The sequence below is a fragment of the Drosophila serrata genome, unplaced genomic scaffold (assembly GCF_035046125.1).
Source record: "Drosophila serrata isolate PLE 108 unplaced genomic scaffold, ASM3504612v1 contig_273, whole genome shotgun sequence".
In the NCBI taxonomy this organism is placed as follows: domain Eukaryota; kingdom Metazoa; phylum Arthropoda; class Insecta; order Diptera; family Drosophilidae; genus Drosophila; species Drosophila serrata.
In genome coordinates, this window is record NW_028257171.1 from 248,184 (window position 1) to 275,909 (window position 27,726).

The window sequence follows — 27,726 nt, forward strand, 5'->3', positions numbered from 1 at the left end:
CACATTTCATGCTGATCGTCGCAGGAATTCCAAATTCCTGCCAGAGAGCTCCTTCCATTTTTTATTTTGTATTTTTTTGGGGGCTCTGGGTTGGGTTTTGGAATTGGGATTGGACATGGCGATGCGGAGAGACCTTTTTCGCGTAACATAATTGCGTGAATAACTGCGTTAATTTCCCAAAAAGACTTGACAGCGGATGTGGCTACTGGTCTCCGTCTCCAGACTTGGCCAACGATCTTGGCCAACCGATCTTTTGGCCCAATTGCCTGGCCCGCTGCTTTGCATTGGCATTCCTTAGGTCCAGCTGCCATCGATCCTCTGGGCCAACCTTTGTGGCATTTTATTTATTTTCTCTTGCGGCAAAGGGTGTGTCGCCAGTCAGTGGCTCTTTTTTTGTGTATCTTATTATTATTATTTTTTTTTGTATATTATTTTTATTTATTTATCATTCCCCATAAATGGCTTCCGCCGTAGTGTCCAGTTTTTGGCCAGCGCACACATGGAGCTCCATTTAAGGTGCCTCCGGGGGCTGGGGCTCTCCCAATTTAATTATGAATATTATGAATATTATGAATAGGCCAGTCATGTGGCCATGTGGGCAAAAAAGGCAACTCCCCCGCGTTGCGAGCCGTTCGAGCTCGAAAATGCGAGTATCAAAAAATATGAGCTATGCGTTCCAGTTTCCCTGTGGGCTTTTCTCAGATCTCTATGGGTTTCACGCTGCCACGCTCTTTCTCTCCATGGTTTACACTACAAAAAATATCCTTATAATGTATATTTAGTCTTGAAATAAATATATATTTCCTCTTGAAATAAATTAATACATATTTGTAGGTAGGTTATCATGGAGATTCATAATTTTGACAAAATATTGCTAAGAAAATATTTTTCTAATATTGCCCAGTGACTTTGATTTAAAAAATCTGTTATTTAAATTTAATCTAGAATTTTTTTTTTCTATCTAATAAATTAGTTTATTTTGCATTTATCAATCAGCATTAAATGAAACACTGAAAATATTCAAAGGGGTCTAATTTTTGAACAATATAAAGTAATTTTTAAATAATGTTTTGTTTTCAAAGTAATATATTTCTTTTATTCTAAGGATTTCATGATTAATGTATGATAAATGTAATATTTTGTTAAAATAATTATATTCCTTACAATTTAAAATATAATTTAATGGGATTGTATATTCTGCATTATAAATCAGTTAATTTTAATTTAATTACACTATTTTTTTAAAGCTTTTCCCCAACTGTACTTATGCCCCTCTTTTCTCTCGCTCCATCGATGGCAACGGAAGCGAGTTGGCGTTGCCGCCGTCGTCATTTTGCGTTTGTCACAAATTTGTTTAGCTAAAATATTGATAGAGAGAAACGAGAAAAAAACTAAAATAAATAAACACAAATTTTAAATAGTTTTTCATGTGGGGGTTCCGCCGAACTCCTCCACAAAAAGCTTGCTTAGTATTTGTCGCCGTCCGTCGGCTCATGAAATGTTGAAAATGTCCGACGGGAGGAAAAGCGCCATGGCGGCGGCTTCCATTTTTAATTTTTTGATTTTTGGTCTTCGATTTTTAAGCCTACTTAGTGCATGTCGAACTGTCCCAAATTTGGTTGTATTTTAAATATGCATTTATTATTTCTCTTTGGCATAAAGTCTTGCATTTTATGTTGACATTTACATTGATAACAAATTGAGCTTTGGATTTAAGTATTTAATTTATTTCAATTTTTAAGCTATACAAGTTGCAGAAGTGTATTTTAAATCAAGATTTAAAGCTGTATTTATTATATATTATCTTTTATACTTTTTATTATGAAAAATATGCTTTTCACTTGAAGTTTTAAATTTTATTTTATGTCAGAAGCTTGAAATTCAGTGATTTAGTCATTTCCGATCCTATAAATCATATATATTCTTGATCAGAATTAAAATCTGAATCTGATCTAGTCGTGTCTGGTCAAAAAATAAATTTTCCAAAATTTTTCAAAATTTTATTAGGGGTGACATCGTTAAAATTTTACAAAAATTTGATAAAAATTTTAATTTCTTAATATTAGAGCTGTTTTCCGAATTAAAATTAAATAATTTTTAATTTATTTATGAGTTTTTTAAAATTATATATATTGAAAAAATTGTCATAAAACATATTAATAAATATCGATTCAAAGAATGGGTATATTTTAAGCTTAGTTATGATTATTTTATGATTAAACATCAAAATATTTGTATTATATTGTATCTTTTGATTATACATGTTTAAAAATAGTATAAAAACAGAAGAAAGTCACACATTTTCTTATTTACTGCCTAAATATCTTAAAGAATTTTTCAAAAAGCATAAATATAAGCCTTAAATATTATCAAAATTCGTAGAAAACGGAAATAAGATAGTAAAAGTAAACAGGTGTCACTTATTTGTAGTTATTGTTCTATCTATCTATAGATAGTTTGTTCAGTAAGCTATAAATATTCTGTAAATCCGGCCAAGGAAATACGTTTCTTCTATAATAAATATTTACCCCCGGTTTTTGGTATTATCAATATTTTGTTTTTATTTTTGCAAAACAACAAAGACACAACAGTGCCTAAAACTGTTTTGTTGTTTTGCATTTTGGTCAAGTCAAGTCACGAGTTACTGATAAAGCCGTATTCTTATCTGTGAGATACTCGAATCTCGCCGTTGTTCTGGCAAAAAGGAAATTTGCTTTTGGCCAATGTGAAAGTCAAATCTCCAGATGGGCCAAATCCGTTCCGATTAACATATAAGTTTGGCCCGAATTTCGGGGGAAAACCTGAGCAGAACTTGTTGTACCGCCAACTTGCCACAAATGAGGCGTTATGTAAATGTATCTTTTCCGTCTCCATATCTTCATTTGATTTTAGCTTAGTTTTTGTGACTAGATCTGACCAAATGTGGAACGCCCACACGCCCACGAAATCGTTTTGGATTTTGTCAAGACTTCATTATGCCAGCCAGTCTGTGCAGTCTCATCGAAAATTTGCTATAAATACACACGAAGAAAATAAGTCGATGATAAAAATAAAATTATACAAGAAAGGGAACTAACTTCGGGATCTAAGGATCGAATTGGAAATCTATATTTTTATATAACCATTTTTTTTTAATCGAATTTTACAATTTTCACAACTGAGCCAAAAATGCATTCATTTCAATTTGGAAAGCTTTCCTATGATATTTTTGGTGATTTTTAAAAAATTTGAACGATGTATCTCCTTATCTTTTTTTTTTAATGTTCGAAAAAATTGCGAAAAATTATTTTTTGGAATGGACATGTCTAGAACGATTTGCCTGTTAATGTTGATCAAAAATATATATGATTAAATGGTCGAAAATGATTATTTTTTAAGTTACAAGCTTCTGAGTCAAATAATATGATATGATATGGTTTAAGAATTAAAAATTAATTACTAGAGCAATATAATATATATTTTATTAATATTTGTTTTACATTTTACTATTATTATCACTTATTTTCTCTCAAAAACTTATTTATTTATACATTTTGTAATGTTTTTTTTATTTTTAAATACTAGAGAACTCTTAAAATATTGTAAAGCAATAATATTTTCAAGAAGAATAAATTTCTTCAAATGAATAAAACATGTATAAATTCATGTAAACTAAAACAGTCATCTAAATATAGTCAAATTTCTAATAGAATTATTATTTATAATGGTAAATATTTACCATAAGTAGGCAGATTTTAGCAAGCTTTATTTTTTATGTGTACAATGTGTGTTTTTCGTATTGTAATGCTGATTTATGGCGACGCCTCGTCTGCGGCGAAGACAAAGTCCAACGAAATGTCTGCCTTAAGCAGCCCAAAAAAATAAAATAAAAAACAAGTGAAGTGAAGTACAGAAAAAAAGTGCACACTAACCGAATCAATGGAAAATATTTAATTATATATTTTATATATATATTTTTCCCCCCGTTGTTTTTCCCCACTTATTTAATTTGCAAAGTCAATGAAAGTCACGAGGCGGCAAAGACAATTTTTGTGTTTGCCGCAAAGCGCACAGATAGCGAGGCCGACGGCGCTGTCGACGTTGGCAGTGCGGCGGCGGCGGCAGACCTCCATTTCCATTCATTATAATCGCGAAGCGTTCATTTCATTCATAAAAAAGACGAAGCGAAACGAAACGAAGCGCAGGCGAAGGCAAAACGAAGGCGAATGCATCTGTATCTGTGAGAGCCAACAGCGAATTCGCCGCGAGTCAGTGAGACAGAGAGAGAGAGCGCTTCGCCTTCCGTTCTCGCCGTCTCACGGCGAAAGAGTTGAGCGCAACATTTGAGATACTTTTGCCGCAGAGAGGTACAGAGAAAGAAAGAGCAAAAGAGAATTTGCATGGCGAACGTATCTGTATCTGCAGCTGTATATGTGCGATGTGGAATATGCCATTTATTTATTTTGTATTCCACAGATACTACGCCCCATAGTAACCAGGCGGGCCTTACAAACATCCATCCACTTCCCCTTTTGGGAAAGTTCAGTCTAATCTACACCACGGATCCCCAACGCCATCCGATTTCTATATACAGTCGAAATTCTACCACTAGAACCCCAATTATGGAGCATTTTAGACTGTTGAATTGATCAGATGAGTGTGTATTTTCTCGTATAAAACCAGTTTGCCTTACCTTTGGTACCTCCAATCTAAAGTTATAAAAGGTATCACATACTGATCGAGTTTTGGATGGGTATTATCGAAGGGATTCTGGGGATATTATAGAGATTTTTGGGATGGAGAATTTTAAAATTAAGGTGCTCAGATTTTCTATATTCTTTTTACTGGAGGATTATCTTTATTTACTCTCTTACTTCTATAAGCCTGACTTATAAGCTCCACACTTGCTAAAACTCGAAAAGTCAGCATTATTTTGCTTCATTTTCAACCTTTTTTTTTATATTTTTCGTTTTCTTTTTCTTTTCTTTTTTTTCACTCTGTTGCCGTTGAGAAAAGTGCTACTGGTTTTGAGATTCCGAGCCCCCAGAGTTGTCGAGAGCTTGGAAACCGCACGCGCCGCTCAGTCGTGTATCTTTTTTATGGCTTTGCAGAGGCAACTCTGCTCAGAGGCTGCAACAACAATTACACCAACAACAACAACAACAACCAGTTGTAGTATTGTTGTGTTTTGCCTTTTTCCACATCATTCACACTCAAGTGGTGTAAGCTGTTGAAATTGTGGGTTCTATTTTGTGATATCTCAGGAAGTTGGAAATACCAAAAATATCTTTAAAAAATATTTACACGTTTTATAATCAGTTTTTTTATATTTGTTTTCTTTTGAAAGCTTATTTTGTTAGCCAAAACACACATTTCTTTATACGCCACCTTATGGTGTATTTCACTTAAAAGATCCTACTTCTATCTTAGTATCTATCTTTAAAATGTGAATGATTTTGTACGTTTGCCTCACCTGATGTTCACACACACACACAGTTACACTTTTAGGCACAACATCTTATGCTTACCTCATGCAACGTACACTTATACACTAACCTGAGAGTTGCTGGAAACCCAAACACACTCACATACAGATATCTATATAGGAAAAACATCTTGAGTTATCCACGCATAGGCCTACACCCCACACCCCAACCCCCCACCCTCTCGATCAGTCCATCTCTGTCGCTCTCACTGTGTGTGCGTAATTTTCATTCATATTGTCAGCCAACGCGACGCAGTCGGCAGCGCTGTTGCAGCACAGCAACACTTAAAAAAAAAAAAATAAATAAATAAAGCAACAACATCTTGTTGTTCCACTTGATTTGGTGCAAAAAGATGCAAGAGGAAAATTTCATTGAGGGAAAAGAAAAGCGCAGAGCGCAGATAATATGGAAAATGAGCCGAGAGGCAAAAGCCAAAGCCAGAGACGGTGCCAGGAGACAGAGAGGTGATTGGCAAATTGGCGGCGAGGAAAATTACCAAGTTTATGCACGCAACGGCCGGAAAAGCGACGACGGCGACAACACACCCATTCGTGGAAAACTTGTTCGTCCCGTATCGGTACGGTACGGTTCGGTCCGGCGAGTACCGCAGCGTAGGCAAAAGCCAGCTCTTAACCCTATGAGGTATCATTGTTTTTAGTGGGTTAAGCTTAATTATTTTCATTGAAATTTTTATTTATTTATTTAATTTACTTCAAGAAAACGTATTTTACAAAATAATAATAATATAATCAAACAACAGTCAATTTAAATTTAATAAAATTTTAAAATTCTTTAAATATTAACCATACAGCTAAATAATTTCCATTAATATATATTTTTTAAATAATTATTTAAACAAATTTAAGAAATATTTAACATTTCTATAAGGGGTTAATGACGAGGCTGCTACTAAAAGGGGAGCCAAGAGGAGGAGGCGTGGATTGGAGGGGGGGATGGAGTGGTGTGAGTGGAGCAGGAGGGGGGGCTCGCGCATTGCGGGGGGCCCAGCTGTCGCTGCCTTGGTTGTTGTTGTTGTTGTTGCCGCTGCTTTTGCCTTTGCCTTTTGCTGTGTTGTTTGTTTGCGCTGCTCGCGCCGTTTGCCGTTCGCTGTTTGCATTTAAATTTAAATGAATGAAAAAGAAACTGGCATGAATTCGCCTTCGCCTCGACCCCCGGAACGTCCCCGTTGTCGTCCGTCCGCCTCGACGGCCGCCGCCACCGCCGCCTTCGTCCCTCTGGCTGCCCCAAAGCCCCCCCCTTCTTGAACACGAACGAGCGCGCCTACAAGTTGGCATATTTTCAATTTCCGTTTTTTACACAAACACACCAATACACCAGAGCTCTGGTCTTGGGGACGGGGGACGGAGAGCGAAGGGGGCCTCGAGTGTGTGACAGAGAGGGGCTGATTGGGGGGCAAGGGGCGGCAACGTCCGGTTGGTTTTTAGTACGAAAAGTGGCTCTCTGTCTCTCTCTCGAGCTGGCTTCTACGCTCTTTGGCTCTTATGCTGGGGGCTTGTGGGTGTGTTGGGAGGGGGCGAGGAGGGGCCTAGTGTATGTGTGTGTGTAAGGCCGTTCATCGTTCACAGCCATGTGGCTTTTACAACAAGACCAACAACAACAACAACAACAGCGGAGAAGCAACAACGTTGTAGCTGCTGTAATACTTTATGAATTGAATTCGCCGGATAGGCCGCACTCTCTCCGTCTCTCTCTTTGAGTGAATGAGTGATTTTGTTGCGGCGAGAGAATAACAGTGAGTTAACAGCACTGTTACTCGCCTCACTCTATTCGCCACAAAATGGCCAAAGATACTCGCCTCATTTCGCTTCAAAACCTCGTGCCGAGCGGTTCGATTGCCGCGATCCGATTCGATTGCCGCCGCGTCTAGTTTTCTTTTCGATCCGATTCGCTACGATTCGATCAGATCCACATACTCACTCTGCACACAGTTTTTTTTCCGCTGCCAATTACAACAATTCAACAATTACAACAACAACACCAACAAATCGCATCAATTACAACAGTTGCTAATTACGAGTTAAACAAAAAAAAAAAGAGGAAATAAATAAGAAATATTTGTTAAAATACAAAATTGTGGTGTGCGAAACAGTGTTTCCTGTGTGTGTTTCTATATTTTGAGAAATATTTTACCAAATCGCAACCCTTCCAATGCAAATCATGTGCCTAAAAATGCAAATTGCGCAAAGAAAATCAACGTGCGACACAAAAATATAAATTCAACTACAGAAATTACAACTACAAATTCAAATACAAAACGTGTTGAGCGAGGAAAAAAGTAAAGCATAAAAAAAAGAATTTAAAATACAAAACAACGGCAAACAACAGCAGCAGCAGCACACAAATATTTTTATATATACACCTTAATATATATATATATCTCCGTATATATATATATATAAAATTGCATAAAAATATTTTTTTACTCAACGCACACCAGCGCAGAGCGAGCGAGAGAGAAGCAGCGAACGAGAAGCACACACAGATACATTCGCCGCACGACGTGGCCCCCGTTTCGAGTGTATGTGTGTGCGTGTGCGTGTGCGCGCTCACCCAGCGTCGCCGCCGGCGTCGCCTGTTCTTATTATTATTGTAAAAATAAAAAATAATACAAAAAAACGGAATACAAAGTAATAATTTATAAATCCAAAATAATAAATGTTCCGAAAAAGCACGAAAAGAATTACTGAAATAAATAAGTAATAAGAAAATCAAACAAAAGTCGTCTCTGGCCGGCGTCATCGTTCGCGTTTTGTGTTAATTAAATTTACTTTTGTGAATGAAATGCGAAAAAAAGCCAAGCGCCAAATCATTGTTAATAAATGCTAAATAAATAAACGCACAAAAATACACACATGCAAAAATCTTGAGACCGAAAGCTAAAAAAAATCTAAAAACGAAATCGACCAATAAAATCGAGAACCCAAAACCGAATTCGAACCGGAAAATCATCCCGAAAAGCCCTTACTTTGGATTATACTAAAAAAAAAAACAAGCAGCATATAATTTTTTTGATAACCAAACATCGAAAAAATTAAGGATTACACAACATTTATGTTGATTAATTACGGAATTTCCCACACGGATTGCTTTTGAAAATCAAAGTAAGTTTCCTCCTACTTTGGCTCACGTTTTGTGGCAACTATAACCTTCGGCTAGATATAGATAAATAGATACATATTTGTATATACATAGATATTGCCAGGATATGCACAATTCTGAAATTAATTGGCTCTATATCTATGTGTGTGTTTATTCCATGTGATTAATTTATGACTGCGTCGTGACAAATGTTTTGAAATAAAACATAATACAGGAAGGTATAGCTGTGCATCTGCGTATATATCTAGTGTTTTTGATCAGGAAGAATTAGATGTTAGGCTGGCAATTAAATATTTTTATGGAGATCTGTTTATGGTTTTGTAAACACATTCTGAGGCATAGAAAACATGGGGAACATCGTTTTTCAAGTAGGTTTTACATCTTGGAAAATTTATTAAGGTTTTTGAAAATATTAAATCTTAGTTAGCAGTTAGCAATTGAATTAGAGGATCGTATTGTAAATCAATCATAACTAAGTTTAAGTTTTTCCAGTTTTATATTTCCTACATTTCCATATATAAAACCTTTTTATTTCCACCTAATATTCTGTATATTTCCTTTTAATAAGTCATCAAACTTAATTCCATTTTGAGTTTAAAAAAGGTTCTGCTATACCTGAAAAGCTCTAAGAAGATAAAGTTACTTAATTTCCTGAAACTCCTTTTGCTTTAAATTTTCCTTATTCTATTTTCCATTTATAATTCCCTTTAATAATTCATCAATCTTCATCCTGTTTTTTTGCCTGCCCTCTAGAATTTCATTGAAGAATACAAAACGTTCTATAGATAGAATCTTGCTTTGATCTCGTTTCGAGAATGCTAAAAATAAATATATATATATGAATGCATTAACTGTCAAAGTGAAATCAAATAAATTTTCCTTTTTTATTTAATACGTATGTATATATAATTTATTTTGTATTTTTTTATACACACGAGAGTATATTTTTTTTATACGCTGGTCCCAACAAAATGTTTAACTGACATTTCAAGTTGTTTGTTTGTCTGGCCTCGTCGTTGTCGTTGTCGTCGTATTTACTGATCGCACCAGACAGATAATCCACCGAAATATGTGGCATTTTATTGAAAATAAATTGCTCTCCTCCGGTATTCCGATCTGCGGAGAAATTCTAGAATGTGAATTTTTGTATTTTATAAAGTTGTTTCATTGTTGCTGCTGCTGCTGCTCGATCGACTGATAATGGCGATCGATCGCTGAACGGATGGATGGATGGATGGGTTCCGATCGGATCGAATCGGATCGGATCGATCGATCGATCCAGCGATCGATCAAGCTGTTCCACAGAGAATTCCATTCACAAATCAGTCGTCCGATGGCTGGATGGCGACTGACTTTCAGAGCCTTAAAACCTTCTAATCAGTATTTGTCGTAAAACCTTTGGACACTTGACGAGTGTTTTTATTTTTCTAAACACCGCTCGCCCTCTCTCTCTATTTTTAAACATTTTTCTCGTCTTTCGTTTCGTGGTTTATTTAATCTAGAAAAGGCACTGAGACAGTTTCGTCATCGATACTCTTTTTTTGTGTGGCTCGATAAGGTATGTACCTCCAGGTACTTAATATTATGCCTTTGGGGCCTATGCCTTTGCTTTCTTTTTCACGCTGACACACGCTTAAAATATCAGTCTCCCCTCCAGACCAGAGGAGGAGGTTGAGGCACCTCAGAAAAGTACAACAACAAATTGATAAACGAACGAAAAATATTTAAGTTTATTTACTTTTTGCTCGCTGTTAATTTTTGGGGCTAACGGAAACGCCTCGCTCCCAGTCGCCCGAGTCTCAGAATAAATAAAAAGAGGCGTAAAAACTCTTCAACCGATAAGTCCGGACTCCGGCGTGTTCATGTTAACATTTTTTTGATCGATGGTCTTTTGCTTTTTCTTTTATTTTTTACGGGGGGGCATTTTTTCATTGGTTTTCTTACTTGGCGTTTTGTCTGTGTGGTGGTTTTGGCTCGTGTCTGGGGCTTGAACTATTTTATTTTCCCTTTAATAATGCCTTGCGCTAAGCACTTTTACCAATTTTTAATCGAATTAAGTGGCCTCAGCTCTGGCCGTTGTGCTCTGAATTTATGTCATAGCCAAAAATACAAACGATACGACGACAAAAACAACGACGATGAGGTGCGGTGCCGGCGTTGAGAATACGTTTCATTCATAATGGAAGGAAATTCTCGTTGGTTTTGCCAAAAAAAAAGAAAGAAAGAAAGAACAACGAACAACAACATGTGCACACAAACCTATATAAATAAATAAATTAAATGCTTAATTTTTATTAGCTAAATAAACAGCTCTAGACAGAATCGAGATCCCACAATGACGTTGATGACGCAGACGCGAAATAGACAGCCCCAGATAGATGTGTATGGGGAAGTCGTGAAGGTTCTTACGGGGTACGAAAATAAATAAAAAAAATATAAAGACAAATACATGTATATATATATAAAGAGGAAACACATCTTTTGGGTTTAGTCAAAAGTGCTAAATATCTGTGGTGAAGCTAGGGATGATCACCTGTAACTTTGTAGAGAGAGCGCCACAGTCTGCTCACCTGATTTATAGCAATTTCGACTATGTAGCCTCCTTAGTGCTGAGTTATTTTGGCTAAATCAAGAATAGACTGAAAATAAAATTACACCAACAACAACAACAACAACAACCACATCGAGAGGGCAAAATGACAGCAAATTAATTGCATTCAACGAAACTATAAATAGATAATCACGAAACTGTTACCAAAATGTAAGGCAGGCAAAATCTGCATATATATTGTATATATCCTATGCACTGACGACAACAACCGACGACATAATTGCCAGCAACTACAACAACAACAACAAATACAGAATCAGAAACATATATGTTTATATGTATATATATCATAAGATCAAGTGGGAATATAGCGAAAATTTTCACCCCATGTGACATTTACTGAACTCACCAAAGGTGGGGATGGGCACGCTTCAATGGGATTTCAGATATGCTATATAGATAGGCATGGCACATACTTATATATATATATATATATATGTGAGTATCTGTACATATAGTAAAGTATCTATAAGATACTCGCACTCGTGCTCGTGCTGTCTGCTTCTGCTTTTGTCGCTGTGTGTGTTTTGTGCTGCCAGCAAAGCAAAACGCCAAATGACAGCCCAACAAGAACCTCAACTCAATCCAACTGAACTGAACTCGGCGGCAACAACAACAACAACTACACCAACGATAACAACAACACCAACAATTACAACAACAATCTTTATGCCGCAAGCAAACATGTGATTTTCATTATTTTTGTCGTCGCACCGCAGCTGAAAAATACAACAAAATGAAAACAAAAAGTGCCAGCGAAAAATTTTATTTTTGAAAATTATAATTTTTAAAAATAAATATGGCAACAACAACAAGAAAGCATGTTTGTTGTGGGGGCCAAAACACAACAATAACAACAACTGCAATTGGGGAATTATGAAAAAGACCACAATCAAGTAATTTCATAGTATTTGGTTTTTTTTTTTGTGAGTTTAAATAATTGTTTGGGGTCTAATTGTTAATTAGGCATTAAATGGTAGAAATATTATTAGATTCTTCTTTAATTTTCCGAATTTTTGAAGATTTAAAGAGTGATTTTTTAAGTTAATTGAAAAGAAGGAATTTTAAGGAAGAGATAGAAATTAACCAACCAATTTCTGTGGGTTTTCTGCATAATTAAAGATAAAATATAGGGGCTGTAGAGTTATTTACGAATAAATTAATATAAATGACGCATTTTTTAAGGGACTACTTATCTATACATGATGATACTATATATTATAGATATATATTTATGTAAAACACTTTGAAACTGCATAGTTCCCAATAGTGCACACTTTGAGCTAATTCCCATTCATTTACTCTATCTATTTTTGCAAAAATTCTCTTTGGCTATATCCACTCGATGCGGAATACATGTTTAAGCTCAGTTTCATGGCTCTAACTGCGTTCTGAGGCTTTGTCTGGCAAATCTTGTCCATTAGCAAACTAAGACAATAACTGGCTCCCCCAAACCCCTCCCATTTTTAGATGGAATAGAAGCTTTCCAGATCAGCCCACGCCTTTTTGGCCTCACTTCCGTTTCGAGGAGGAGGTGACCACCCAAGTGGCGTTGGTCGAGCAACGCATACAAAACGCTCATTAATCGAGCGTCTTTAGAAATGGCCTAAACACACAGCACAGCAAAGCTCTGGCTCCTGCCTTCCCTCTCTCTCTATATATGTATATATATATATAAATATCTGTATAAATCGGTATATATATCCCACTATATGTGCGCAGCTAGCAAAAACAAATCGTTGTTGGCCCATAGAATTGTCGTCAATGAATGGCTGACGACGAAGACGACGACGACAACATGATAAAGCCCAAGATGCCGACGACGCCAATGATGTTGAAGATGATGATAATACTGATGATGATGATGATGATGATGATGATGATGATGGTGGTGGTGATGGCAGTTAGTAGTGTTGGTAATGATGATGCATGGCCAGGGATAAAGTGAGCAAAGGATGACATTCCACAGGCCAAAAGGAAACTGCTTATGACATCCCTTTGAATTGGAGCTTGTAATGCAATTGCCTGGGCGTGACCTTTGCCACCAGCAGGTGACAACTTGGACACGTCGTATTCCAAACAAATGCGAAATACAAATGCCAGGACCTAAGTCTCCTCAAATTCAAATCGAAAGTCAGGGAGGTTAAAGCAAATACTTTCAAAAAGGGGGAGTATCTAAGGAGTATATAAAAAGTATCTGAAGCGTTTTTGGACAGTATCTGAAGAGTTTTTAAAGAGTATTCCCACCATAACTCATAGATACAATTTAAATAAAATGTAATTTCAATTTGAAACATAAATAATATAAGTATTTTACTGATTTAATTGAGATATTGCTTTGGCATGTCTATTAATCCATTGATAATCAAGTAAATATTATTTAAAAATATTTATATATACCTCAATATATTGATAACAAAGTAATACAATTTTTTAAAATGAATAAAGTTCACTGCAACTTTTTATGAAAGTGATTTAATAATGAAATTCTGATTATTTATACACATTCAGAGTATTATATAATTTCAGTCAGAAGCTTAAAACTCAGTGAAGTAGTCATTTCCGAACCAATAAATAATATATATTAATAAGTTCATAAAAACTAGCATAGAAACGCTTTCCAAATAAAAAATGGATGCATTTTTGTCTTAGTTATGAATAATTGTAATAAATATCGACTTAAAGAATGCGAATACTTTTGGACTTCAGTATATATCCTATATATATTACGATTCCTTAATAAAATCGCAGTAAAAGGTACGCAATCTTCAGCTTCCCAAACTTTGATTCCTCTCCTTGTATATTAAATACTTAATGGGTATTTCTACCCTTTTCTATGAATTGCTTTAATATTTAATAAATTTTATTTATTAATACTACTGGTTTCACATAACCCAATCTACCCTGGGCCAGGTATAAAAATAACCATTTGTGCGTGGGCCAAGACCAGGACTTGGCTTTAACTGTGTGTAAGAGCGTAGGTGACCTCAAGACGGGCCCACGCATAGACAGTCAGTCAGCCTTCCTTCGGAGGTCCTTGGGTGGGCGTGTGCTCTTGGGACCATTCCCTCCCCCTTAAAAAAAAGCAAAAAAGAAAACCCCCATCAAGACACTTTAAGCATCAGTTTTTCCGTCAGTCTTATCTACGGGTTACAGGTGGGGCAGTGGAGCTCCCGGGATATGCACTAAGGGGTCTGGCTGCGGCTTTCCGCCTCTACTCTATTTTCTTCTTCACTTATTTATTTATTTTACTTTTTTTTGTTTGCTTGTGCTGTCGCTTTTTGTTGGAAAATCGGCGAGCTAAAAATAGATTTCGGTTGCCACGCTTCAAAGAAAATTAGGAGCGAGGCAGACGAGTCAAGTGCGTGTATCTGTGCGGCTTTTTCTGTGGGTGGTGGGCGCGGTTTTGTCTTTGGCTGACTTGGGTCGTTCTCTCTTGCCCCTCGAGGGGTGTGTTCGTGACACGAGGAAATATAGGGGGAGTGTGATTTTCATTTTTATAAGTCTAATTTTTATTTACTTAAGACTTAATATATTTTTTAAAATTTAATTTGCTAGTGTATCAGACCCTTGTTTGTGGTGGTTTCTCTAAGTGTCTTTGGTTGTTGTAAAAGTGAATACACACATTTAGCATTTAAAATTTAAAAATTAGCAAATTAAATTAACTAAATCCACAATTATGCACTTTTGAACTGAGTTTAAAATTGATAGTTAGTCTCCACAAAATGTTAACAATTGAAATTAAACATAGGTTTCCCTATTATTATAACAATCTTCAATTAAAATATTTTAGCCAGCTTTATATCTTTTATAAAAGGCACTAAAATGATTAATAAATTATTAGAATTAGTAATACTAATTCTTATATAATTAAAAATTATTATAAATTGATAAAATTATTATATTTAGTGACCATCTCTAGCCATTGAGAAAAAGTTTCCTTACCAAAGTCACGCACTTTTGGCCCTACTCATTCTAATGATCAACTTTTGCTGGGTTGTCTAAGGGTCTCCTCTATGTGTGTGTAAGTGTGTGTTTGTGTGCGGGTGTGTGTGTGTGTGTGTGTCTGAATCTGTGTTGCTGTACATTAGGGCGGGTCAGGTTGTTTACATTGCCTGTCCCTTTTGCTTTCTTGCCAATTTTCGGGGGTTCTTTTTTCACGTTTTGGGGATGGAATTTTTAGGGCCTATAGGGGGGTGGAGGGGAGAGATGGGAGGGGGGTAGCGAAAAAAGTTATTGGGGACCCAATTGTTGTTGCTATTTTTGGGGCAAGGACTCTATAAATAGAGCCTTCACCTCCTCAGATGTTTGTGTGTGTGAGTGTTGGGAGGAGGAAAGTTTATGTATAGAAAAGACAGACAACCTGGCATTCGGTGTGTGTGTGTGTTTCATTGACGTCATCACCAGCATGTCATGAATTTTTCGCCGTGTTTTGTGCTGTGTGTGTGTGTGTGTGTGTACTGTGCAATTTCTATTTATTTAGTTTCGTCTCTTTTTTTTTTTGGGCCAAGCCAATGGAGCATTGTCTATGTCTCTTGCATGTTGTTGGTTTTATTTTTCTTCTATCTTTATTTTTTTTGTTGGTTGTGCACACACACACACTGATACACACACACCATCTGCCGGCGTCAGCTGCTCAGTCAGCGTCACCGTCAGCTTCTGTGTGGGCGTTTGCGCGTGTAAGGATGTGAGCGGAATTTTTGAATAGAACACGCAAATTAGATATAGAAAATTATGTGTATGCTCTCTCTGCCTTCTTTTGCTCTATGTTGTGCTGTGCTGTGCTGTGTGTGTGTCTATGGCTCTATTTCGCCTCTATTGTGTGTGTGTATTTTCTACACTCAACTACATCCCGTTTCTATTTTTCTTTTCCTTTTTGTCGCAAAGTGTGGGCGTTGCTTTGATATGAGGGTTGAGGTATAAGGGTTTCATGTCAGTTGATATCGTTGGCAGTAAGGTAACTATATTATCATCTTGAAATTATAATGCCAGACGAAGATGTCAGTTGGAAATGAATGAAGATAAATATACTAGGAGCTTGGTTTCAGACTCTATTTTGTGGGAAAATAGGAAAGCCTTAGAAATTTTTCTGTTGAGTTATTTAGGAAACACCATGGTTATATAAGGTAACATTAGAAAGAGGTTTTAAATATTTACAAATCAATCTTAATTACCCATTCAAAAGGTTCTTAAAATAAATGCACATATCTCCCTAAGAACATATTAATTTCTTATAAAATGAAACACTTCTAAAACTATCTTGAAGTTACCAATCATCCTAGAACCCTGTTATGTATTTACCTTTGTTATTGTTTTCATAATCCGATTTTATCCCAGATCACTAAAATAAATAAATCATTGAACATATCCATTCCTTGCCAATAAACCAGAATTTAACCCCAACTCCATCAATGATCATTCAGTTCTATGGCCTTTTTTTCAAGAATGAAGCGAGTGCAGCAATTGAGAATTACAAAATAAATAGACATAGGAATAGAAATAGAAATCCAAATGAAAGGAGAGCAATCAGCAATAGAGTGAGACAGAGCTAGATAAGGAAAAACAACAGCAGCAGCAGCAGCATCTCTGGAAAAGAGAAAATTTTTCACAATGAAACATAGAAAACATCTGTTGGATTGGATGTTTCTATAAGGCAAAGAAACCAGAGGAGGAGGCTAGGAATCCCAAATGCTGCTGCACACACAAAAGGTGTGTGTGGACAATGGCACAACACTTACGCACAACATGAATAAGGTATCAGGGTGTGTGTGTGTGTGTATGCCTAGGAGGCAACACATGTTGCAGCTTCCTTTTTGGCTGCCACTTAACTGCAACTCACTTTGGTCATTACACACACAGACTATACACACACCCATGTGTGTGTGTGTGTGTACCTTGGATAGATCTCTGGAAATTCTACCTGAAATCCTACCTACTTTACAAACAGACTGAGAAAATCACCAACAGACTGAAGATGAACGAATGGCACCGGGGAGACGACAATCAGCCCAAGAAAATCTTAAGGTCGATCACTTGTAGTTTATGGGCTTCTTTTTTTCTTTCTACTTTTGCGTTCTCTAGACCAGATCAAACCAGACCAGACACCAACAACAGACCAGCATTTTATAAACCAAAACTCAGGGAAACCAAACGCGATCCAGAAGAGTTGAACTTAACCAAGAGGGGGGAGAACTAGTTCTTGAGGTTAAGAGATGGGATATATATATTAAAAAGTGATTAATTATTTACAAGGCAAAGATTGAAGTAGAAAAATATTGAATATATTAGTGAAAGTATAGAACTAGAAGAGTGAGACCAAGAAGAAGCTCTTGAGAGATATATAAAGGCACTGGTCCTTATTTTATGAGACCTTTGAAATATAGTTTTTCATTGAAAAACCTTAAGAATTTAGTATCTAACATAAAAATTAATCAATTAAAGTCATTGAAAAGAAGGATATAAACAAAAACATTCTTAAAAGGAGTCCTGTTAAAGCAGTTTTATGAAATATATTATATCTTATGACTTCTTCTTAAAGTTCCTAACATTGCTTTGCAATTTGTTTTGATTTGTCTCTGAAAATATATATCACATATTTACTAAATAAAAAAACGAAAAATATTAGAAATTTATAAGGATTAAGAAAGGGTTCTTAGGTATAATAATAACACCTTATAAATAATATCCAGGGAACCAGTTCCCCTTGACATCATCCAACGACACATCTCTCTCATTCTGTTGCTGCTGCGTTCGATGTTCGCTCCGTCTGGGGGTATCCAGTTTGATGGCATCTTCTACTCTCTTGGCTCCGGCTCATTTGTTGGTGATTTGATCTTTTGCTTCTTCCCAGCTTCTCCCCTGAACCCCGAACCCCGAACCTCAGGCCCCAAACCCAGGTCCAGAGAGTTGGCTTCAATGATTTCTATAAAAGTAAAGGAAAACCCGAACCGAACTGAACCATTCCAGACATAAGAATGAACATAATCATCATTATGATAATTATCATTCAGTTTGACTTGGAGAAGGAGAATCCATGAGATACATGTGCACTGAGAAGAATTGGTGTATCTTTTAGATAGTTTTTTAAACCCGTAGATACATATTTTATTCCAGAACTTAAAAAATAAACTCAAGAGATATGCAACTTGATTTTTGTATAGAATAACATGTGTTTTCAAATATTTTCTTAATTTTCAATCAATTTACTCAGTGTACAGTGGTGTTATTAGGCAGCTGTGTGTGTGTACGCTTTCATTAACACACACTCTGGCTATTTGCGAGTGTGCGTGAGCCCTTTGCCACATGTGCTGCTCATTTGCTTTGAAAACTATTAGCTGTTGCTGATGTTGCTGCTGTTGCTGCTGATGTTGCTGCTGCTGCTGTCGCTGTGCCTGCAACATATGGTCGGTTGGGCATTTAAATAGTTTAATGATCTGTGCTCTGTGACTCGGTTTCTTGGTGTTGGTTTCGTGGCAGCATCATCAACAGCATCATCCCAACATCAGCCTCAAAACGAATCCCGTTCCCGTTCTCAACTTTCTGCTGCTGCTGTTGTTGTTTTCTTCTTCATTTTTTTCCCCCGAGTTGAGTTTGCCTGCAGTCATTAGCGTTTCCTGTGTAGGTTTTTCATCTGTCGCTCTCCGCATTTTATTTATCTACTCATGTGTGTCGGAGGCTGTCTTTGGAGTGAGTGTATATCCGCACATATTTTTAGCAGAGTCTCAAAAATTATATTTGTTTAAGGAAAGACAGGATCAAAAATTGATCAAAAGGAAATCAAAAAGGTACCTTTAAAATTTGAAAAACGAACAGTATATTTCATTCAAAATAGGCTTGAACTTTAAATAAAATTTAAAATGTATACTAAATATAGTTTCTAGTCCTAGAATATTTATGTGGGCAAATTTAAAACTAAATTGGATTGATATTTATTGATATTTTAATATGACTTTTTTTTTGGATTAATCCAAATTTTCAAAAACGCATAACTAAGCCAAAAATTCATTAATTTTAATTCGGAATACGTTCCTAAGCTATTTTTTATTAGCTTAATAAATCTGCATACTAAATTTAAAATTTTAGGAAATTTAATTTTTTGTACATTTTTGAAAATTTTAACGATTTATGATTTTTTCAAATTTGTAAAAATTTTCAAAAATTTATTTTTTGGTCGAACATGCCTAGATCAATTTGGATTTTGATGCTGATCAAAAATATATATATGATATATAGAATCGGAAATGACTCCTTCAAAAGTTATAAGCTTCCGACTAAAAATATAATAGCCCTGGAAAGGTTACAAAAATAAAGAATAAATTTACCTATAAATGACTAAAATGTGTTGCTCGGCCAGAACTTGACACATAATCGTTGCTAATGGGAGCAAAAAACTCAATAAATTAAAAAAAAGAATATATATATATGAAGCTTAAACACTTTTTACACATCATTAATTTGAAAGCACGAACTCCAGACATGATACCGACTATAAAGTACTGCTGACAGAACCAAAAAAGCTTTAAGAAATAAAATTAAAACGAGCTCAGCACTAAATTTGACTTAAAAAAAATTAAGCTAAAGTAGGCTTAAATTTAAGAGAATTTAAAAGAAACTAGAGTCAAGGAAACCTTTAATGTAAATACGCTTAAAATTGTTATTTGAGTGAAACCCTTAATTTATGTTCCATTACTTTTGTTATTAACAATTTAATTGGGTCATCTGCTGGGCAATAACTTTTATTTAATTCATTTGACAATTGAAAACGGTAAATGGGTAAAAACAAAAATAAAAAGCATTATTAACCAGAATGGCAGGCAGGCGGCAGACCAAACAAAAAAATAAAATACAAACCTGTTTGCATTTGATTTTTGCCCAGAGTTTATTTTTGTATAAATATAAAAAAAAAACGCTTCGCTTTGCTGTCTCTGTCTGCCTTAAATAATTTTATTTAAATCGCAACTGACAGTGACACTTGTTTGTGCAAACAAGCAAACAAACAAACGCAAACCAACAAAGGCGAATCTTTCGTTGGCTTTTTTTTCTGTTTTTGAGTTTGAATGAATTAGCCAACGTTATTTTTTTAGATTTTTTGTTTAGGGGACAAAAACCTATAGCAACCCCACTCACACTTATTAATGAAAACGCTTCAAATGCCACATTTCACATTTCGTGCGCCATTGAATCACACTCACTCGGCTGCTGCCAAAGCGAAATAATTTATTTTACTTATTTTTTATTCAAGCGATTTGGCATCACAGCGCGAAGCTTCGCCAAGGTCAAAGTTTGCCGGCGAAAAAAAAGAAAGAATTTTAGCGCAATTAAAAATAAGCGAGAAAATACAAACAAAAAAAGCTAAACATACAACAAAATCGCTTTCAAATTACGTACTTTGTTGTTGTATTCTATCTGTGCCCAATTAATTTAAGAATGAAATCGAAAACTTGGCATTATTTTTCACAAAAGAATGAAGGGGGAAAAAACTGTTTATTTATTTTTGAAACACATATTTATTTCGATATTTCTTGAGCAATTTATGGGGCAATTAGAATATGTTTTTTATGGCCAATTGTTACATCTTATAATGGGAATTTTACTGGGTGAAACAAAAGAGTTGTATAAATAATAAAAATATTAAGCAAACCTTAACATTTATATTTTAATTAGATAAGCAACATCAAAGCTATTGCCTTTGATAATTCATTCTTTAAAACAAAATCGCCAAATAGTTTATGATATTTTTTTATATATCAAAAAGAAGACGAAATGACCCTTACAGATTCCCTCGAAGAACTCAAAGATTGCCAAATATCTGAGAAGGAGAGGCGAGATTTTCTTTTTATTTTCTTATTGGCAATCAGTGGCGATCTGCTGCTGACGATCCCCCAGATTCTCATCTCAATATAGCAATTTTTTGGGACCCCGACCAACGTGTGTTTTCGTTGATTTTCTATTTTGTTTTTCTCAATTGTGATCATTCTCGAAAATTGTTTTTGAGTACCGGACATGACGTCAATAAGTGGGCGTTTATGTTAATTTTTATACCCCCCGAAAAACACACACTTAACCCACTCGCATACCTATATACATAGCTCTCTCCCCTCTCTCTGTTTAATCGTGAATATATACAATATATAGGAGAAATACAGAACGTAGTTGTATTTATTTCTTTATTTCGGGGCGTCGAAATATTCGTTTGGCGCTAAAAACAATTTTTATGCCGCACAATAATACCAATAATAATAATAATAATAATTCGTTTTTGGGCCTTTTTTATCGAGCTCTGTTTTTTTATTACTAATTTTTTATGGCTATGGCATTTATTAATTTCCTGTATTTCCTTATTTGCCGGGGCCTAACTTTAATTATGTGTAAACAAATATATTTATCTAAAATGGGGAAAGGGGATGCCGCATCGCATCGCATTACTCATACGCCGCGTTGTCCGCTGGGAAGTGAGATTAACTCGGGCGATGCATAGCCATAAATCTGAAAGAACATGCCATTAAAAAAATACAGTTATTTTGCCATAAAAATATATGTATGTATTTGCAATCGCGATCGTGCCATAATTACCAGCCGAAATATGTGTACCCCCCCAGTCAAAGTTCAATTCCTTTCCTTTCATTCTCAGATTCTCAATTCTCTCAGCTGTATAATAATTTCTTTTTGATTTCATCAAATCAAATGAAATAATTATGAATTTGCACATATTCTATATACTATATAGGTTTTTATGGCGGAGCGGAAATAAACGATTTGTGGAGGGGTACGACTTGAGGGGGGAAATTTCAACAATGAGTGCGATAGATAGGAGGGGTGAAAGCAATTATAGCAGATAATGGGGGTTAACAGTGTCGGCGGATTTGTTTGTATTTGATTTTGTTTTTTCTTTTTCTTATTTTTGGGATCCAAAAGCCCCAAGACTACAGAGCATAGTGTAGCATAAATAAGCAATTTGATCTTTAACATTTGGCTGGCAAGCCCAAGCCCAGTTTCCCTAGAAAAGCAACCCGTCCCCGTTGAGTTGCTTCACTTCGAGTGAACTCGAACTCGAAACAAAACATTATGAACCGAAATAATAATAATAATCATAAAAAATAAGAAACAGAAAACTTATGTGTGTATGATGTTTACATTAAAGTCAAGCCGAAAAAAACAAAAAACCCTCATGTAGAAGTCTTTATCTGTACATATAAATATGACGACGACCTTCTGCTGGGCGTTGACCAATTTTCGCGGCTCTCCTCTAGCCGCGGAATTAATTACAAACATTAAATATGAGAGGGGGGCAGGGGGAAAAAAAGTATTTAAAAGCGAGCCCGGCAACCAGAAAAGTTCACTTCTGGCCATTTAATCCAAACAAAAGCATCGCTTCGCTTGCTCTGGAACGAGTACGGGGTACCCAGGGTTACCCCAGATCCCTCCCTGATATACATACCCTCTCTTTCTCTATGTTGGGGTACTTTGGACCCAGAGGCACGACCTCGTGCCAAACTATTTTCATCTCCCGCTTCCCGCTTCCAGCTTGCAGCTTATTTATTTAAGCGTTTTTATCCATAAGCATTGGCTTGGGAACCCATCTACGTGCCATTTTGATGCAAAAGCAATTCCATGGCCTTCTTGCATTTTCCGCTGGATTTTAGACAAGATTTTCCAGCTAAAAACAAACTGGAATGAAATCTAAATATAGAAAATGAAGGGAAATCTAGAGGTTAACTAAGCAATATTTCTATTTATAATTTATAGATTTTATTTAACAGCTTACTAATGTATATTTATCCTTTTTTGTTACAGAAAGCAATCGTCGCTGTCTGGATCTGCGGTGGCACTGCAAAAGGATGAAGGCACATCGAGCTGAATCCGGGCGCAGCAGTTATCATCGAAGGCATTGAGGATACAGGATACAATCGACCAGAGATCCTCGAGGTGGAGGAGCGAAGTGGAGTGGAGAGGAGCGAGGAGGAGAGGAGTGGAGTGGAGCGAGGAGTGTAGCTGGGGGAGAATTGGTTACAACACTACATGGATCGCAGAAATGGCGGCGATCCCTTGGCGCCACCCCGGCCCCCGAAGCTATTACCGCGCGTGCATCGACCAAGGGCGCCGGAGCCGACATTGAGTGGTGCCGAGTCGGGATCAGCAGCAGTAGGACTAGGACTAGGACTAGGACTAGGACACAATAATAATTCACAGCAGCAACAACTTAGTATTAGCGCGACAAGCAACCTTAGCAGCAGCAGCAACATCAGCAACATCAACAACAACAATACGATATCGATAATACCCGCTTCCACATCCGGTTCGGATTTTGACGACTATCAAATCCACCATCTTACCTTCCTGCCCCAAAGGCCCAGCAGCCTGAGCAGGAACAGCAGCACCGCCAGCTCGACGACAACAACGACGACGGCAGCAACAACGATATCGGGTTCCGGTTCCGGTTCGGGTTCATCCTTTACGCGAAGGAGACCGCTGCCGCCGGCACCATTGCCGACCAGCACCGGCTCCGGCACTAGCAACACCACCACAACCAACAACATCAACATCAACAACAACCACAACAACAATAACAACAACTTCCTTAGTCATTTCCAAAGCGCTGAGGCCGCTCTGGGCCAACCGCCCGTCGGTGGCAACTCACCCGTCACGCTGGCGCAACCGCGACCCGAGTCCGAACGGCTAACCAACGAGTATGTGGACACGCCGCTGCAGCATGCGACGCGATCGCAGCATCCGGCTGGTCAGCAGGATAATGGACAGACCACCACCCACCATTTGTTGTTGCTGCCGCAAAGGAATCAGCATCTACACCAGCATCAGCAGCACCTGCAACAGCAGCAGCACCTGCAACAGCAACAGCAACAGCAGTTGCAACAGCAACAACAGTTGCAGCAGCAGCAGCAACATGCGCGACTGGCGACGACGACGACGCAGGCGACGTCCGCTGGCAGCGATCATACCGATGGCTTACTACATTCGCACCTGCAATCCAGCAAAGCATCCACCACACCCGCCTCGAAGCAGCAGCAGCAGCAGCAACAGCAGCAGCAGCAGCCAGCACCAGCGAGACTTGGTCTCGGCCTGGGACTGAATCTGAATCTGGCCCAGCCAGCGATCATTACCAAGCAACCCACGCCCGCCACACAAAAGGAGCATATGCATGCCCTGGAGGAGCTCCTCGGCGGTGGCGGTGTCGTTGGCGGTGGGGCAGGAGGAGCATCCGGGACCAGTGGTCCGATTGTGATGAGCGGTGATCCCTCGCTGCTCAATCCGATTGTGTGCCCGCGTTGCGGCCGTTGCCGGTGCGAGACATGCCAGAGTCCGAGGCCCCTGCCCCAGACATGGGTGTGCAACAAGACGTGCCTGTGCAGTGCCGAGTCCGTCATTGACTATGCCTCCTGTCTGTGCTGCGCCAAGGCCCTGTTCTATCACTGTGCCCGGGACAATGATCTGGACTGCGATGATGGCAATGGAACGCCCTGCGTGGACAATCCCTGCTCCTGCGGTCCCTACAAGCGGACGCAACGATGGGGCTGGCTGGGAGCATTGTCCATCTTCCTGCCCTGCCTGTGGTTCTACTGGCCGATGCGGGGTTGCATGAAGCTGTGCGAGAAATGCTACGGCAGGTTCGCCGGCAGAGGATGCCGCTGTCAGGGTGTGGGCAATGGGATTGGATCCACCAGCAGCATGTTGCCCATTGTCCCGCTGGGAGTGAATGGTAGCAATGGGATCGGAGGCGTTGGCATCGGAGGCGTGGGCGGTGTGAGCCTGTCCAGCGGGGGTCCCGTAAATGGGGGTCAGGCGGCGCTCGGCCAGGTGAATGGCAAGGCCATCGATCATGGCTGCAGTGCGGCGAGCCGCATCCTGCGGAAGGGTGACCTTACGCCGGAGAAGCGCCTGCTGGACTCCAGTCCCGACTACTAAGACGCATGGCATTTTGTGGGGCTGCTTTTCCACGTTGAGGAAAAGCGGCATTGCACAAATGGAAACAGAAAACAGAACAAATCCGAAGGCTGGAATCTAGAGAAAGGCGTGAAAATATAACCATATATATATATATATATATATATATATATATACAACAAATTATTTAATATATGTTTTAAAAGGATATAAAACGGAGAAAACAAGAAAAGAGGAAAGAGAAAAGAGAAAAGAAAGAAAGAAAAATTAAATAACCAAAGACTGCAAACAGATAATTATTAATTATTAGAAATGTTATTTAAAAAATAATTTTTGCTTAAAAAAAGAGAGAAAAGAAATCGAGGATGACGACAAAGTGGAACAAAGTAAAAAACGAACGCGATTAGAAATTATTTTTCGAAGGATTTTTTATTTGTATTATTTGTGAGTTCTTCAACGAAATATGCATATTTTGTTTTTTATAATAATAATAAACAATAATGATAATGATAATATCTTCAGTTCAATGTTCAATTTCTAAGTCAAATTTCTACTTTATAAACACTAAATAGTTTTACACAAAATAATTCCAATGAATTTTCCACAGAAAGTAAAGTAAACCTGTTTTTTTTATTTAATTATTTCGAAATATACAAAACTGAACAACATTTTGGGGCAAGCGAGTAACAAAACACCAGATTATATATATATATACTATATGTATATATATATACATATATATATAAACTATATACACACATGAGAGAACTTTTTAGATAAATATTAAATGGCGTAAAATTAGTCAAATATTAAATATGAAAACCAAGTCCAGTCCATTTTTGATGTTGTAGAAAAAAAATAAAAACTAAACAAAAAACATTGTAGAACTTTACGAATTTAAATTAAAAATCGATCGATATAAATATATATATGTGTATGTGTGTATGGCCTGAAGATTTTCGAGTAATTTAGAGAGCAACCTATAGACCAGTCTAAATGTGCTTAGATATCGTCGAGATATTTATATATATATATATATATATATATGTATATGTATATGTAAATGTACTGCAAAAACCAAAAGTCAGTTAGTTTACTTTACCAACTATGGGACAAAAAAAAAAGATATAAACAGAACTGGGGGAAACGATATGGGATATATAACGAAATCTGTTTCTTATGAGCGTATTTTATAGGGGTTCCAGGGCGGGTCCATAGTTGTTCTTTTTCCACAAACAATATCCAACCACGAAAGCCAGCCCCAAGATTGTATATAAACTAAAATTTAAACGCAATGAGAAATGAGAGCGAAATGCAAGCAAATTCCAAATAATAGAGAAAGCAAAAACTTAATTGTAAAAATACAAAATCCAAATCGAAATGCAGCAAAATACAAACAACATTTTTTGTATAGAGAATATCCATAAAAAACAAAAAACGAAAAACAAAACAACAAAAAACAGTGGCAAATTAGCAACTTAAAACAAATTTATACACATAAAGCAAGAAGCAAGCAAAAAAGTAAATTAAAGATTAATGTTAAACACTAAAAACACTTTACTATATACGCTATATATATATGTAATCTGTATATGTACTATATATAACTATATATATATATATGCCTAGTTATACACACCAGAAAACTATGCTTAAAACTCCTAACTATTAAACAAAAATGCAAACAAAAAACGCAAAAAACAAAAAACCCCACAAAAACAAACTAAAAGATGAAAGATGAAACCTCCCTAAGCAGAAAATTCAAGCAAAAAACCTACAAAACTGAAACAGAAAAAAATTATACACACGCATAAAAATAACGATAAAGATAATGCTAAAGATACGCGATTAATATTTAAGGCACTCTATACATACAAGCTACGCATAATGAATATTTATTTTATTTGTACATTTCATTATAATAAAATAAAACTGAGCAAAAGGATGATGACGATGAGGATGAAAGTGGAGGGGAGCAGCAGCAGCACCCCTCGGAAGAAGAACTTTATGTAATGTTTTTAGAATGTATGTTCCGTTAAAAACTACAAAATAAAAAAAATCATATAATACTAAAAAAAATATAACATATTGTGTGCTTATTTTCTGGGGTTATTTCTGAATGATCTGATGGGGTTTTTGGGTTTGCAAAAAGTACTTGAGTTTCTTTGTTGATATGTAAATTAAGTACTTTTCTTTTTACAAAAAAACACCTTCCAAAGTTTTTGGAAAAGTAGTACTTAATTTACTATTTTTTGTATATATCTTTAAATTTTAATTAGATAATAGAAATTTAAATGTATAAAAATACTAAATTAAAGTTATTTAATATATTTATTTAAAGTTTTTCCTGCATAACTCTATGTTAACCCCCACATATTGATCTTTACAGCATCAACTCTGAAATGATCTTTATACTTTTTTTTTGCTCTTCGCATGTGTGTGCGTCTGTCTATCTGTCTGCGTGTGTGTGTGTATGTGTGTGTGTGTGTAGTGGTGTGCCAAATGGCTATGGCAAAACTAAAGCAGCTGTTTCCGGTATTTGATTGATAGTGAACTGGCAGTTTGTTTATCTCGCGCGCACACACGGACCGAGGCCCCGAGTTTTGTTCGCTTGCTCGGCTTCGGATTGGG

General features: G+C 36.8%; 1 protein-coding gene across 3 annotated transcripts in view; it reads left to right on the forward strand.

Moving 5' to 3' along the window:
* Positions 1–27,174, forward strand: part of sty (sprouty signaling antagonist) — a 35,216-nt gene extending 8,042 nt beyond the window's left edge. For 2 of the 3 annotated variants that reach the window (XM_086834619.1, XM_020944401.2), the window contains exon 2: positions 22,990–27,174. In XM_086834619.1, coding sequence (XP_086690745.1) covers positions 23,215–25,116 — 1,902 coding nt within the window. In that variant the 5' untranslated portion in view covers positions 22,990–23,214 and the 3' untranslated portion in view covers positions 25,117–27,174. Of the gene's footprint in view, positions 1–7,279; positions 8,588–22,989 lie in introns of those variants that run through there. The other variant, XM_020944398.2, reaches the window with a different exon arrangement.
* Positions 27,175–27,726: the final 552 nt, after the last annotated feature.